Raw genomic sequence first — 11,555 nt, 5'->3', positions numbered from 1 at the left:
GCTTGTCCGCTCGCAGCCACATTGAGTTTTGCTTCCTTTCGTATAGACTGCTACAGTCCAACGGTCCATCGAGCCGGAAGCTTAGGGCTTCTTCCCGCCTGAACAATAGCTACTAACTCCCTACATTACCCATCCTTAACTCTTGAAGGATATGGCGGTGATTAGGAGTTTAAACAGGAGATTTACCCACATCACCCGGTGTCTGGCCCGAAGGTCCGGATTCTGGCTTGCCTCTAAGTATCCAACCCTGGATATCTGTGCGGAGACACAGCTCATCTAGTGGTAGCCCTCGCAATAACGCTTTCCGCATAACATATCTGCTTGTCCTGATTCCTGATCTCTTCAGCTGGTATGGATATGTGAGTAAATCACCGTCATCTAGATAGGGACCGGAGATGATATACCTAGGTCTCCTGCCCGGCCAATAAGCATCTAGTGACAGTACTTGCTCAAACACTTTAGGACTAGATGGTCCAGCCTAAGAGGTAGAAACATACATATGAAGCCAGGGCTAGGCAGCGGTCTGTTTCAGACTAGAGCACACCAAGAGTGCATGTAGTACGCACATAGTCATTCACGGAAGAACTCTAGTTAAGATCTCAAATGGTGTAGGCGCTACGACAGCGTCCTAACAATGTTGTTCTCGGCGCAAATACGATAAAAAAATGCTTAATTTCATTATGATTAGGGCCCTAGGAGGAGGTCGCCGTGGGTCAGGTAGATATGAAGGTATTATACTCTTCAGGCAAATAGAACTCAAGGCACGTATATGTCCACTCATAGGCTAGAACAGCATGAGCTATACGGGTTTGCAAATTATATCCAAGGTATACAGAGAATAATTATAGGTCCAGTCCTAGATACACTACGGAAAGCCCGCCCAGCAACACTCGGCCAGGGAGTGCAATGTACTTCGAATATTGGTATTTAGGTTCTTGTACATGTAGGCAGGTAAGTAGGTAGATAGATGAATGGATAGTGAGATAGAGCACCTACAAGTACAAATACCTAGGTTTGTCCTGATCAAGTTCAAAATTGTATCCTATCTATGCCCCTCCTCTGGTTTATCTTCTTATAGTCCGTCTTCCATTCCAGTCTACTCACAGACATACCTAAGTACATTGCAGCCTCTCCCCTCCTCTTCTTCCTTTCAAGGCCATGTGACCTAAGCCACTGCACCTAATACTCAAACCTTTCGAAAATCGCACCACCCTCCTCATCATTCCCCTCCAGCACTCCCCTCGCCCGTCCGACCCATCGTACATGGCCCCCATTGCTCTCACTCTCTTCCATATCCGTCGCAACGCTAACTTGTGCCCCTGGGAACGCAATCTGGAACCCACTGACCGGTCCGCCCTCGGTCTGCTCAGTGCCAGGGTTGATTCGGACAGAGCCCGCTTCACACCCAGCGCTCACTGTCGTCCCATCACGACTGAGGAACGAGGAGACAATTTGCGCACTGGAATTGGATGGCGTGTAAGAGAGCCAGAGCAGCGAGTATAGCCCCAGATGCGCGCGGCCGCGGGTCAGCGATTTCGTCGATGAGGTGAAGGGCTTGGAGCTCCATATCTTTTTCCAGAATTTCCATGGTTAGCATGAACTGTACCTTATCACCTATCTTCCTACCAGCAGAGGAATCCTGTGCACTGGAATGTGGGGAGCAAGTGTAGTGATAGGGACCAAGGGGAGGCAACAGACTTTATCATGATACCCATAACCCTCAAACATCAGTTTCTCACCGTTGACGCTGACGTCGACGTGCGCAATTGCATCGGGGAGGATCCCCACCCATCCGAGTCCCTGGTCACCAAGAGCGAGATTCGTGCTGAAGTTTGCGGCATCGGAGCAGAGCGAGTGCGGCGGCGTGATCTTTATGGCCATATCAACATTAGCACCCATCAGAGCTCAGGTGCAGGAAGGGAAGAATATACCCGCTCCATACTGATCCGGCCCGTAACATTCACCTTCTTTTCAGGCTGCTGCATCCCAATCTCAACCTCGTACCCCTCCTCGCTCCCCATCCATCCGCCAACGCCATGCCAAATAGCAACAGACGAGTCGCCAGATCCGTGGAGGCGTGCGGAGTCGGCACGCTGCGAGTGGTGAAACTTCCTTCCATCAGGAAAGGTGATCCAAAGATGGGCCCAGATGGCGTGGTCCTCCTGCTCTTCCTGCAAGTGCGCCTCTGCCGCACCGGTACCATTACCGGGGAGAGAGCTGTTGGTCGGAGGGTAAGAGAGTGGAAACCCGGCCGGTCCGCCGTTCGAGAAGGTAATGGCCACCGAGGCGTTGGTGTTCTCGAGGGCGATGGCATCGAAGTGCCACCAGTCGAAAGTAGAGGCGTTGCTGTGACTGAGTTTGGGGCTGTCCAGATCGGATTGGTCGAGGCTGGCGGTGATGTAGTCGGCCGTTACGGGACCTGGAGTAAGCTTTGCGGGAAGATTGGCTGTGTAGCGTGCAGACGCTTCTCCTATCGTAAGGAGGGCGGCGGCCAGCAGGGGTAGCATTTTGGTCGAGTTGAGAGATACTCCAGTTGCTGAGCGAGCGTTTGGTGAGCGGTTGTGAGTGGATAGGAAGGATGGTGGGAGGTATATATGTCTCTTTGTTTAGAGTATAGTAGAGAAGTGTATGTAGTATAGATTGGAAAGAAAAAGTAATATAACAATGTAGTGCAGGAGACTTTGTCCGAGGTCATACAGACACAGAGACTGAAACACAACATAGGTAGAGTCAAAGCAAACAAATCCCAATTCCAATCCCAATGCCAGTGCAATGCAGTATGAGTGCAGTTGCAGTGCTACAGGTACATACATGCGTACAACATACATAGATAGAAAAGACGACACCAAACACCAACCCAGCCCAGCGCAAACTAATAATTCGAATCCGAAGCTCAAGTTATGGTGATCCCCGCCGTTCCACGTGTGGAATCAATCAAGCAATTCGTCTTTGGAATAAACGCCAATCGAACAAACATGCCATCGACTCGGCATATCGACAACTCCGTGTGCTTGTGTCTGTGCCTTTTGCCTGTCTTTAACCGCCGTGCCCACCGACCCCTGTCATTGTTTCCATCGACGGGTTGCGGCTTCATCTCCTGCGGCCTGCGACCTGCCTTCTGTCCTCTGTCCTCTGTCGTGTCGTTTCCCCTCCGTTGTAGGCATGGTGCAGTTTCACTTTGAGCGTGAAGAATAGCCGCGTCGTGTTCCGAGCGGGCACGGAGTCGAGTTCCGAATCACGTTGCGTACAAGTGAGGAGAGAAAATTAATGCTCGCCGCTCTCAACCTTGACCGATTTCTCCTGCTCGTTCGCGTCCTTACAACCCTTAACCAATTGATGGCGCTGAAGCACGTTAGTTCAGGCAACGCTCTCAAAACCGATACAAATGAAAAGGGAAAATTAAAGGTACCTTCAACGCATCCTTTCGCGAAAACTGCTTGTCGCAGCTATGACAGGGATACGGCTTGACAGCAAGATGGATCCGGCTGTGTCGCTTCAGGTCGTGATTCCGGTTGAAACTCTGCCCGCACTTGTCGCACTTAAACGGGCGGTCGTTGGTTGGGCCTACGCCCACGCCTACACCCACGCCCATTCCGTGCATCGCGTGCGGCGGATGCCCGCCGTACATCTGCTGCATGCTAGCCACCAACCCGCTATTGAAGCCCGGCAGAAGTCCGGACTGCGGCGGGCCCATCAGCGACATCTGTCCGCCGGGGCTGTGGACATTGGACATGACAGGGCCGGTCATCGCCGGAAGGCTATATGACGGCCAGGGCTGGCGCTGGTGGGGATAGGAAAGGTGTGTTGGTGGCGGCGGTGGAGGAGGCGGAGGATTCGACGCGACTCGGGGCGGATGATGCATGGCGAGCGGTGGCGGTGGTCCTGATGGCGCAGCCGGCGGGTATTGGTAGCCCGGTGGGCTGGAGAGGACGGCTCCATAGGCCGGTGCTGAGCTGGACTTGGCCATATATGGATCGTTCGACGGGACGGACGGGTGCGGATTTATCACTGGATGGCTGTGGGCCAGATGCGCAACTGGTCCCGGTGCTGTTGCTGCTCCTCCCAGCTGCTGCTGAAACGGAGGGAGTTGGTTCATATCGTATGCTGAAGGGATCGGGTCGGCGCCGGGGGTCGAGGTCGCCGGGTTACGATGGAGAGACGGGTTGAAAGAAGGCGAGAAGGGATCTCGATTTGAATATGACGAGCCCAGGTTGGGTGTCCAGGGTTGCCGGCCGGTCCCAGCGCTCCCACTATATGAGCCGGTGGCCCAGTACGATGTGGATTCCGGCGACGAGGTGACAGCGGTAGCGGCGGTCGTGGTCGCTGCTGTGGCCGCTGCTGCTGTAGATGTTGTTGGGGGTTCCGGCTGGGATGCAATGACCGTCGGATTGGGAGGAGGGAGATGCGGATGGTGCAGCGAGTACGGCAGCGGATGCGCCTGCGGATGCGCCTGCGCCGGGTTCTTACCCGGCGCCGCAGTGAACGTCGGCGCAGGCAGCTCAAAGGTCGGCAGTGGAGGAGCGCCGGGCCGTCGCGCGCTCAACGGTTGCTGGACCTCGAGGCCCGTCCCCATGCCCGGGGGGATCGCAAGGGTCGCCAGGTTTGCAGCGGCCGCGTCTCGAGTGGCCGCGACGGGCAGGACCGAGACGGGGACGCCGGTGAGCGTGGTGGGGGGAAAGGCAAGGTCGCCCAGCCAGAGTCGGTTCCCAGAGAGGGCGCCAGAGAGGTCAGGAGGATCCAGGGCGAGGAGATCGCGAGCGCGATCTTGGGGGCAGGCGGGCGAGGAGCGATCTCAAAACAGGAGACGATCTCAGGGTAGATCTCTGAAAGAGTCAAGGATCGGCCAGAGGGGCGGGAGAATGGAGAAGACGAGTGGCAGCTGGAGCTGACGCTGGAGCGGGCGCTGGAGCTGGGCAGCTCGGCTGCTGGGCTGCTAGGCTGCTTAGGTTGCTGGGGTGGGGGAGTGGACGTGGACTAACACACACAGGGCATACCCAGTGATGACAGGAGGGCGATCAGGACAAAGGCATGGCGAGATCGGTCGGTCAGAGAGTCAGATCGCCCATGGACGACGGCAGACAGAGCAGATAGAGCAGACAGCAGACAGAGCAAGCCAAAGAGCAGAGCAGCGAAGCAGAGGGGAGGGAGTAGGGAGCAGAGCAGGGGAGCAAAGAGCAGCAGAAAGAGCAGAGCAAGAGCAAAGCACGAGCAGGCACGAGCAGGCACGAGCAAGAGCAGAGAGCAAAGAGAGCAAAGCAGAAAGATTAGCAGAAAGCAGAAGGCAGAAGGCAGAAGGCGAAAGGCAAAAGCAGCAGACCAGCGAGCGGTCAGATACGAGAGGAGACCGGCGTCTGAGTCTGAGGATTGAGTCTGGTGCGGTCTGGGTCTGGCCAACGCGGGGGTGAAAAATGGAAAACGAGCAACGCGAAATGGGCAATGGGCGAAAAAGGCGAAAAAGCGAAAAAGGAGTCGCAAAAGAAGGAAAAAGAAACGAGAGGAGCAGGGCGACGGACGGGGTTCGCTAGACAGTGATAGTAGGTACCAGAAGAGACAAGAATAGACCCCATTATTACGGACATTAATCCATCGATTCTGAGTAGATAATCTATCTTACTGCAGACAGCGGACTGTCCATGATCTTGAGATCCTCGCCGCCGTCTCTCTCTGGATTTTTCCCTGATGATCACTCGGCAACGTGGTTGACAGGGCAGTCCCACCGTTCACGGGCCTACGGAAGAATCGATAGACCTCGACGGTTGTGAGACCAGTGATGCCAGTGATAACAGCGACCGCGCGATCGCGCGGTCGCACTCACTGCAATGACTGCAAGCACTGCAAGAACTCGAACGACGAGAATACCGTGACTACGTGACTACGTGACCGCTCCGCATTCTGGCATGCTCGCATTGAAAACCCGACAGCTGACCGAACGCAGGGCCAGTCTCGATCGATCAGCCAACGCTCGTATCCACGGTCAGACTCAGCGCGAACCAGGCAGGCCCAAAAGAATGGCATTCCCGCACAGCGAGAGAAACAAAGCGAGTGGTGACTGGCCGGTCAGGTGCCTGCCTGTGGGGTGACCGTCCCGTGATCCGCCAATGAGCCAGTAGCGGGCTAAGCCGAAACCGGCTTAGCCCGCTTGGCCTTGCTCTTCTGGGCGGAGTGCATGGTTGGTTTATTCGGAGAAATGCGGGCCTGTCGGGTCTCGCCCGTCTCTCGAAGGCCCTTGGCCCTCGACCAGGCTGGCCTGACGGACGGCCATGATCCTAGCCCGCCAGACTCGCGGCGGTTCAGTGTTCAGCCAATTCTCACGACCAAATCGCGAGTCTAGACCAGTTAACGGCAAGGCTCGCTCCGGACCATTCTGTCGGTGCCGGTGGGTCATGGCGGCCATGACAGCTCCTTTCTTTCAGGTTTCAGTCTCATCCCATGGTTGGGGCCCGTCCTCCAGTCGGTGGCCGTCTTGGATCGTCTTGTCGGAGGCACCTGACTGCGCGACCTTGATCGGTCAAACTCTGTCGGCCGTTGTCTGAACCTTGTTGGGGATACTCGTTGTACCCGTCAGCAGCGCAGCGCTGGCGGGTTGCTGGCTGGTCGACGGCTGGTCGACGGCCGTCGACGGCCGTCGATGGCCAGTGATGGCGAGTCGCTGGCCCGTTGTTGGTTGGTTGCTTTGTCCGGAGCTGAGCAGGCATTCTGAGACCCCCAAAGTTGAGCATTCTTGCACTCGGTCTAGACCTGCCGATCTCCCCTTACTGAGGCGCGGCGAGCCTGGACCTCGACCACGGACCGACGCAGGGAAATAAGATTAAACAAGGCCATGGCGGTGGCTGCACTGGGTGCACTGAGTGGCTGCGCTGGGTGGCTGTCTCATGGACTTCTGGGACGGCGTGGCGGTAGTTTATTTGACATTGGCTATGGGCTGACGCCGTTCGATGTTCAGACGAGTCGAGTGACCAGACGTAGTAGAACAGGGTACGCAGATAGTACGTAGAAAGTACCAAGATAAGTACTAGGAAAGTACTAGGAAAGTACTAGGATGAGTACCAAGGTAGGTACCACGATGAAGTACTCAAAGTTCTGGTACGTTAAGAACGCTGCGGACGATCGCGCAAGATCACTTGCTTGATCGGTCAGAAATATATATATCTGACAGCGGAGTAGACCGTCTAAGCCAGCATGGCGATGGGGATGCCTTTTTTTAAATTATACTTTTTCTTTTATACGCTTTATATGTTTTATGCTAGAATACTGAAATATGATCGATATAGGTCGCCAAATACTGAGATGCATGCTGACAGCAATCTACTGCATCGCAGGCTGACACATCCAGTGCAATGGACTGACTCCCGATAACCGTAGCCGATGAAGCCGATGACATCAACGCAACGCGGGGCTGATCGACCTCTCCTCTTCTTTCTTCTTCTACCACTCGAGCTTCTTTAGCTTCACTTCACTCACTCACACTCACAGTTCTCGTACGTCTTACTTTCGTCCTGTCTCATGTTCTCCCGTCCGCTTCTAACCTACCCGCTCCGTAGGTCCGTTCTCGCCTCACTAAGACAACGTCCACTCCCGAGCTCCCCGTTCCAGTTCCAGACGCAGTTCCAAGCGATTCGCTGCTCTTCCGCCATGTCCGGTGTTAGCAAGGCCTGCTGCTCGTCCGTCTCCCCCCAGATCCGTCGTCGGCTCGCTGACCCGTATCGACAGCATCCCCCCGATCGTTGCCAAAGGCTACCAGCCCAAGGGCGAATACAAGACCATCAATGGCCTCAAGACATGTTCGTCCAGCTATCCAGCGTGGAATCGAGCATAGCTGACGAAAACAGACGTGACCGGCCCTTCAGATGCCACTAAGGCCATCCTCGTCGTCTACGGTACGTAATCTAAATACCCAAACCCAATCCTTTAAACACCAGGACCTCTCAACCTGCTAACGCTGCCAGACATCTTTGGCTTCTTCCCTCAAACCCTTCAGGGCGCCGATATCCTCGCTACCTCGTCGAAACAGAAATACCGCATCTTCATGCCCGACTTCTTTGAGGGCGAGCCCGCAGATATCACCTGGTTCCCGCCCTCCAACGAAGACCAGAAGAACAAGCTCGGCAACTTCTTCCAGACAAAGGCGGCGCCTCCCAAGACCCTCTCCAAGATCCCCGGCGTCGTCTCGGAAGCAAACTCCTACGCCCCCTCTGGTGGCGCCTTCGAATCATGGAGCATCCTGGGCTACTGCTGGGGCGGCAAGATCACCGTTCTCTCGTCGGGTTCCGAGAACAAGACGTTCAAGGCCGCTGTGCAGTGTCACCCTGCCATGCTGGACCCTAACGATGCCAAGGGCGTGAACATCCCCATGGCGCTGTTGGCGTCTAAGGACGAAAAGCCCGACGACGTCAGCCAGTTCGGCGCGAACTTGAAGGTCGATCACTATGTCGAGACTTTCCCGACGCAGATCCACGGCTGGATGGCCGCCAGAAGTCAGTTGGAGGATGAGCAGGTGCGGAAGGAGTATGAGAGGGGATACCAGACCGCGTTGGACTTTTTGGCAAAGCATGCCTAGACGGTTGTGCTCAGTCTGGTAACAGATGTAGTGCGTAGTCTACGTAGGCTAGTAATTGATCTACTGTCTATCGATCTGCGTTGGTGACGGATATTCGCTCTTCATCGAGATCTGTGTATGGAGTTTGTGTACGGATCCAATCGAGCCTTTCACAATGACGATGTGAAACAGTCATCTGATGTTGGAAATTGGACCAGACCACTTAAGCAAAGAAGCGCAAAAGCAGCGTCATACCTCGACAACTGACAGGCTCAATCTACCAGTCCTACAAATTACTTCCAAGTTACTTGGGACCAGAACCTAAGCCTATCTGAAGCTCGTTACGATGCTTCTCCAGCAGCTCCCAATGAGTCTGCATAACTTAGGTACGTCTACTTCCTGCAGTAGATAAACAACCGGTCGAGAAGCTTGGAAGCTCCATCTACTATCTAGCACGCCAGTCAAACTCTTCAGTGCCCGCTATCCTATGACAAACATCACCTGTCGTCGCCCCAGGACTAGAGGTTGACGGTATCAGTAGGTGTTTGAAAACTTCATTGACATGATATCAAAAGTCTATCTTCCAACGGTGGCAACCCTGGCCTAGCCGGCCCCTAGAGGAAATTATGCCTAGATCTAACAGAGGGATCAGAGGAATGTTGTTATAATGATGAGCATAACATGGAAAGAGATTGGGTGAATGCTAGTCTGAAGGCTCCTGGTTGAGTACGAGATAGGGCAAGGGCGGGGTCAGCCCTGAGGTGCCACAACACGGCCGGCGGCCCTGCATGTGTTCGTTGGACTGAAGTCATGGACAGACGTTCATGCCATGCATATGCAGATGCACATGCACATACGTAGCCGTTGAGGCTCGGTTGGAAGGTTGTTGTATTTGTACGAGGACGAGGTGAGCTGGTTTTCTAAGTCGAGAGTTCGCTGTGGAGTATGGTATCATAGGGGGAAGCGACGTGCGAACAACCTACTATTCCCTCACTCCTGGCTCTGCTCTCCGTCTAGTCCCGCCTGGTGCCTTGCCCCCTACATGAGTATGACAAGTACCTGGTCTTATGTGTCACAACCGGGCTCGGAACACTGCCGATTGCAGGTCCGTTTGAGATCGCTGTCACGGGTGTCTACAGACATTACGTCGCAGGCACAAGGGAGGACGATTATTCCTGATTGAACAGGAAGGGGGTGGACTATATGTCGTGCGTCATAAACGCACATCCAAGGCTATGGTATGCTATCAGACGCGTAGCGTCCCTTTTACTGGAGAATCTATCTTAGCAGCTCGAGGCCTTGCCAACGGGGGGCGTTGCGTGCAGATATGACACCAGTTCTGCTAGATTGCTCAATCCTCGCTTTAAATATTAATCCTGATAGTATGGCAGGTGAACGTGAGGGTGCTGCAACTTCTCACAATACTCACGTGGTTAAATGTCTTTATACAACCAGGCCTAGATGGGAGACTTGACTCAAACTTTAGAGTGGTCGATTGGAGAGTTAGTGAATACGGAGACAATTCTGACGATGCGTCAGTTGACACCCCAGAATCTCCGTCTTAATGATGACCGGTGCAACTGCACTGCGCGGTAGGGAGCTTGCAGCGCTTAGAGTACCCTGTAATGGCATCATACCCGTCCCCAGAACCGCGGACCAAACATTCATACGGTTACGGGATGGAGTGTCCAGCAGGTGTAGACTAGTCACTTGGAGTCGTCTCTGACAGCCACATAAGCAGCGGAGCTGTGAAGCAGACCTTACTCAATCATCTTCTCATTCCCAAGCACCCTTCCTTATGCTGTGTCCCGGTTCTCCTCTGATCTGTTCGTCTATGACCAGCAGAGGGGCCTCTGGCCGTCTCGCATCGGTATCTGTTCTGTATACATGGAACATCTCGTTCGGAAGGCCAAAGTATCTGTTAAATGGCCACCGCCAACCGTACCAGGAGGACAGAGCTGATGACGACGGCCGGTTTGTGGTTCTCAAGAGCTGAAGGCTGTCCGATGCGAAATGTGGTAGACTACCTGGATGGTGGAATCGTGCGAGCCGTTGTGTACTGTCGTCGGGACACGTAGACGCATTGCTAGCGAAGGGTTAGACGCTTGAAATCGCTCGTCAGTCAGACCTGAGCAGGCTGAGATTGATTTGTGCAGCGACATTCGAGTCCAATCTATCCATATATTCGCTCCCAAGACACTCGCATTGCTCCGAGCAGAAACGAGGTAAAAATCAACTCGACACTCAGCAAGTAGGACGGCAATCCTGGCGACGCCTGCGGCTGGCTGACGGCAAGCCCAGATGTCTATAGGCGAACGCGCTCCGGCAATTCATTGCTGGTAGGTCTCAAGTGTACTGACTCCATTTCGCAAATCGCGCGACGGCCAGAGCCTACCAAGTCAGGCGTCTGGGGCTGAGGCAAGAAATCCATGTTCGGGTCATCCCTTCAAGAAGACCACTAGGCTCAGTGGACTCAGTCGAGTCAATTGAGCTAGTCCGGTCTCGTCTTCTGCCGTCTCCGTGAAGGACAACGAACAGGATCGTCCATCCAGCCGCCGACACCGTCCCAGCGAGCCAGCCGTTATACTCACCTTGCTGCCGAAGCAGGACATCTGTGCCTTGATCGCTCCACTTCCGACCGCGGGCGACCGACTCGAGTCGAGATCAGGACAAGTGGCCGTGCATCGTTCAGCTAGGGCAAGTTTATTTCAACGGCGCTCTCCCTGCAGTTGCCAGTGCTCGATATCCAAACGGCTACGTATCCGACCCATTGTCTGCTCCTCGCACGAGGTCCCTCGAGTGTGCGCTATTCGGCGTGGTCCTGTCAAGCAAGGCGAGCAAGGCGCACAGGCCAGGACATGTAGTCCTCGTATCCTATCATGATGGGGACAGTCGCAATCTCGAGTGAGACAGGCTGTATGCGAGTGGGACGACGCGGCCGTGATGTCTCAACGGTTATCCAACTTCGAGTCATGGACGAGCCTGAGCCTGAAGATTCTTCGAAATCAATAATCAATTG

At 54.5% G+C, this 11,555-nt stretch overlaps 3 protein-coding genes across 3 annotated transcripts, besides 1 other annotated feature; 1 reads left to right on the top strand and 2 right to left on the bottom strand.

Annotated features, from left to right (window-relative positions):
- Positions 1–11,555: part of a sequence feature (contig 1.158 1..283337(-1)) that runs on past both edges of the window.
- Positions 1,180–2,507, bottom strand: ANIA_08662 (uncharacterized protein; the record flags this gene model as incomplete). The annotated part of the gene is made up of 3 exons (XM_676839.1): positions 1,180–1,569; positions 1,627–1,869; positions 1,932–2,507. The coding sequence occupies 3 exons, from the start codon at positions 2,505–2,507 to the stop codon at positions 1,180–1,182; spliced, it is 1,209 nt and encodes a 402-aa protein (XP_681931.1).
- Positions 3,152–6,719, bottom strand: ANIA_08663 (putative C2H2 finger domain protein; the record flags this gene model as incomplete). The annotated part of the gene is made up of 4 exons (XM_676840.2): positions 3,152–3,342; positions 3,410–4,764; positions 4,995–5,521; positions 6,487–6,719. 4 exons carry the CDS (start codon positions 6,717–6,719, stop codon positions 3,265–3,267), a joined length of 2,193 nt encoding a protein of 730 aa, XP_681932.1. The 3' UTR covers positions 3,152–3,264.
- Positions 7,453–8,639, top strand: ANIA_08664 (dienelactone hydrolase family protein). Its single transcript, XM_050611835.1, has 5 exons — positions 7,453–7,478; positions 7,542–7,661; positions 7,711–7,781; positions 7,830–7,877; positions 7,947–8,639. Exons 2-5 carry the CDS (start codon positions 7,633–7,635, stop codon positions 8,555–8,557), a joined length of 759 nt encoding a protein of 252 aa, XP_050467817.1. The 5' UTR covers positions 7,453–7,478; positions 7,542–7,632; the 3' UTR covers positions 8,558–8,639.

Source organism: Aspergillus nidulans, chromosome III, assembly GCF_000011425.1.
Source record: "Aspergillus nidulans FGSC A4 chromosome III".
Classification (NCBI taxonomy): domain Eukaryota; kingdom Fungi; phylum Ascomycota; class Eurotiomycetes; order Eurotiales; family Aspergillaceae; genus Aspergillus; species Aspergillus nidulans.
This window is presented reverse-complemented; position numbering and strand designations above follow the sequence as displayed.

Bases quoted from the DNA above. Each gene is read 5' to 3' on its own strand.
- ANIA_08664 (XM_050611835.1), top strand. From the start codon at position 7,633: ATGTCCGGTGTTAGCAAGGCCTGCTGCTC. The intron at 7,662-7,710 runs GTCCGTCTCCCC...CCGTATCGACAG, and splicing joins GTTAGCAAGGCCTGCTGCTC to CATCCCCCCGATCGTTGCCA. The intron at 7,782-7,829 runs GTTCGTCCAGCT...TGACGAAAACAG, and splicing joins CATCAATGGCCTCAAGACAT to ACGTGACCGGCCCTTCAGAT.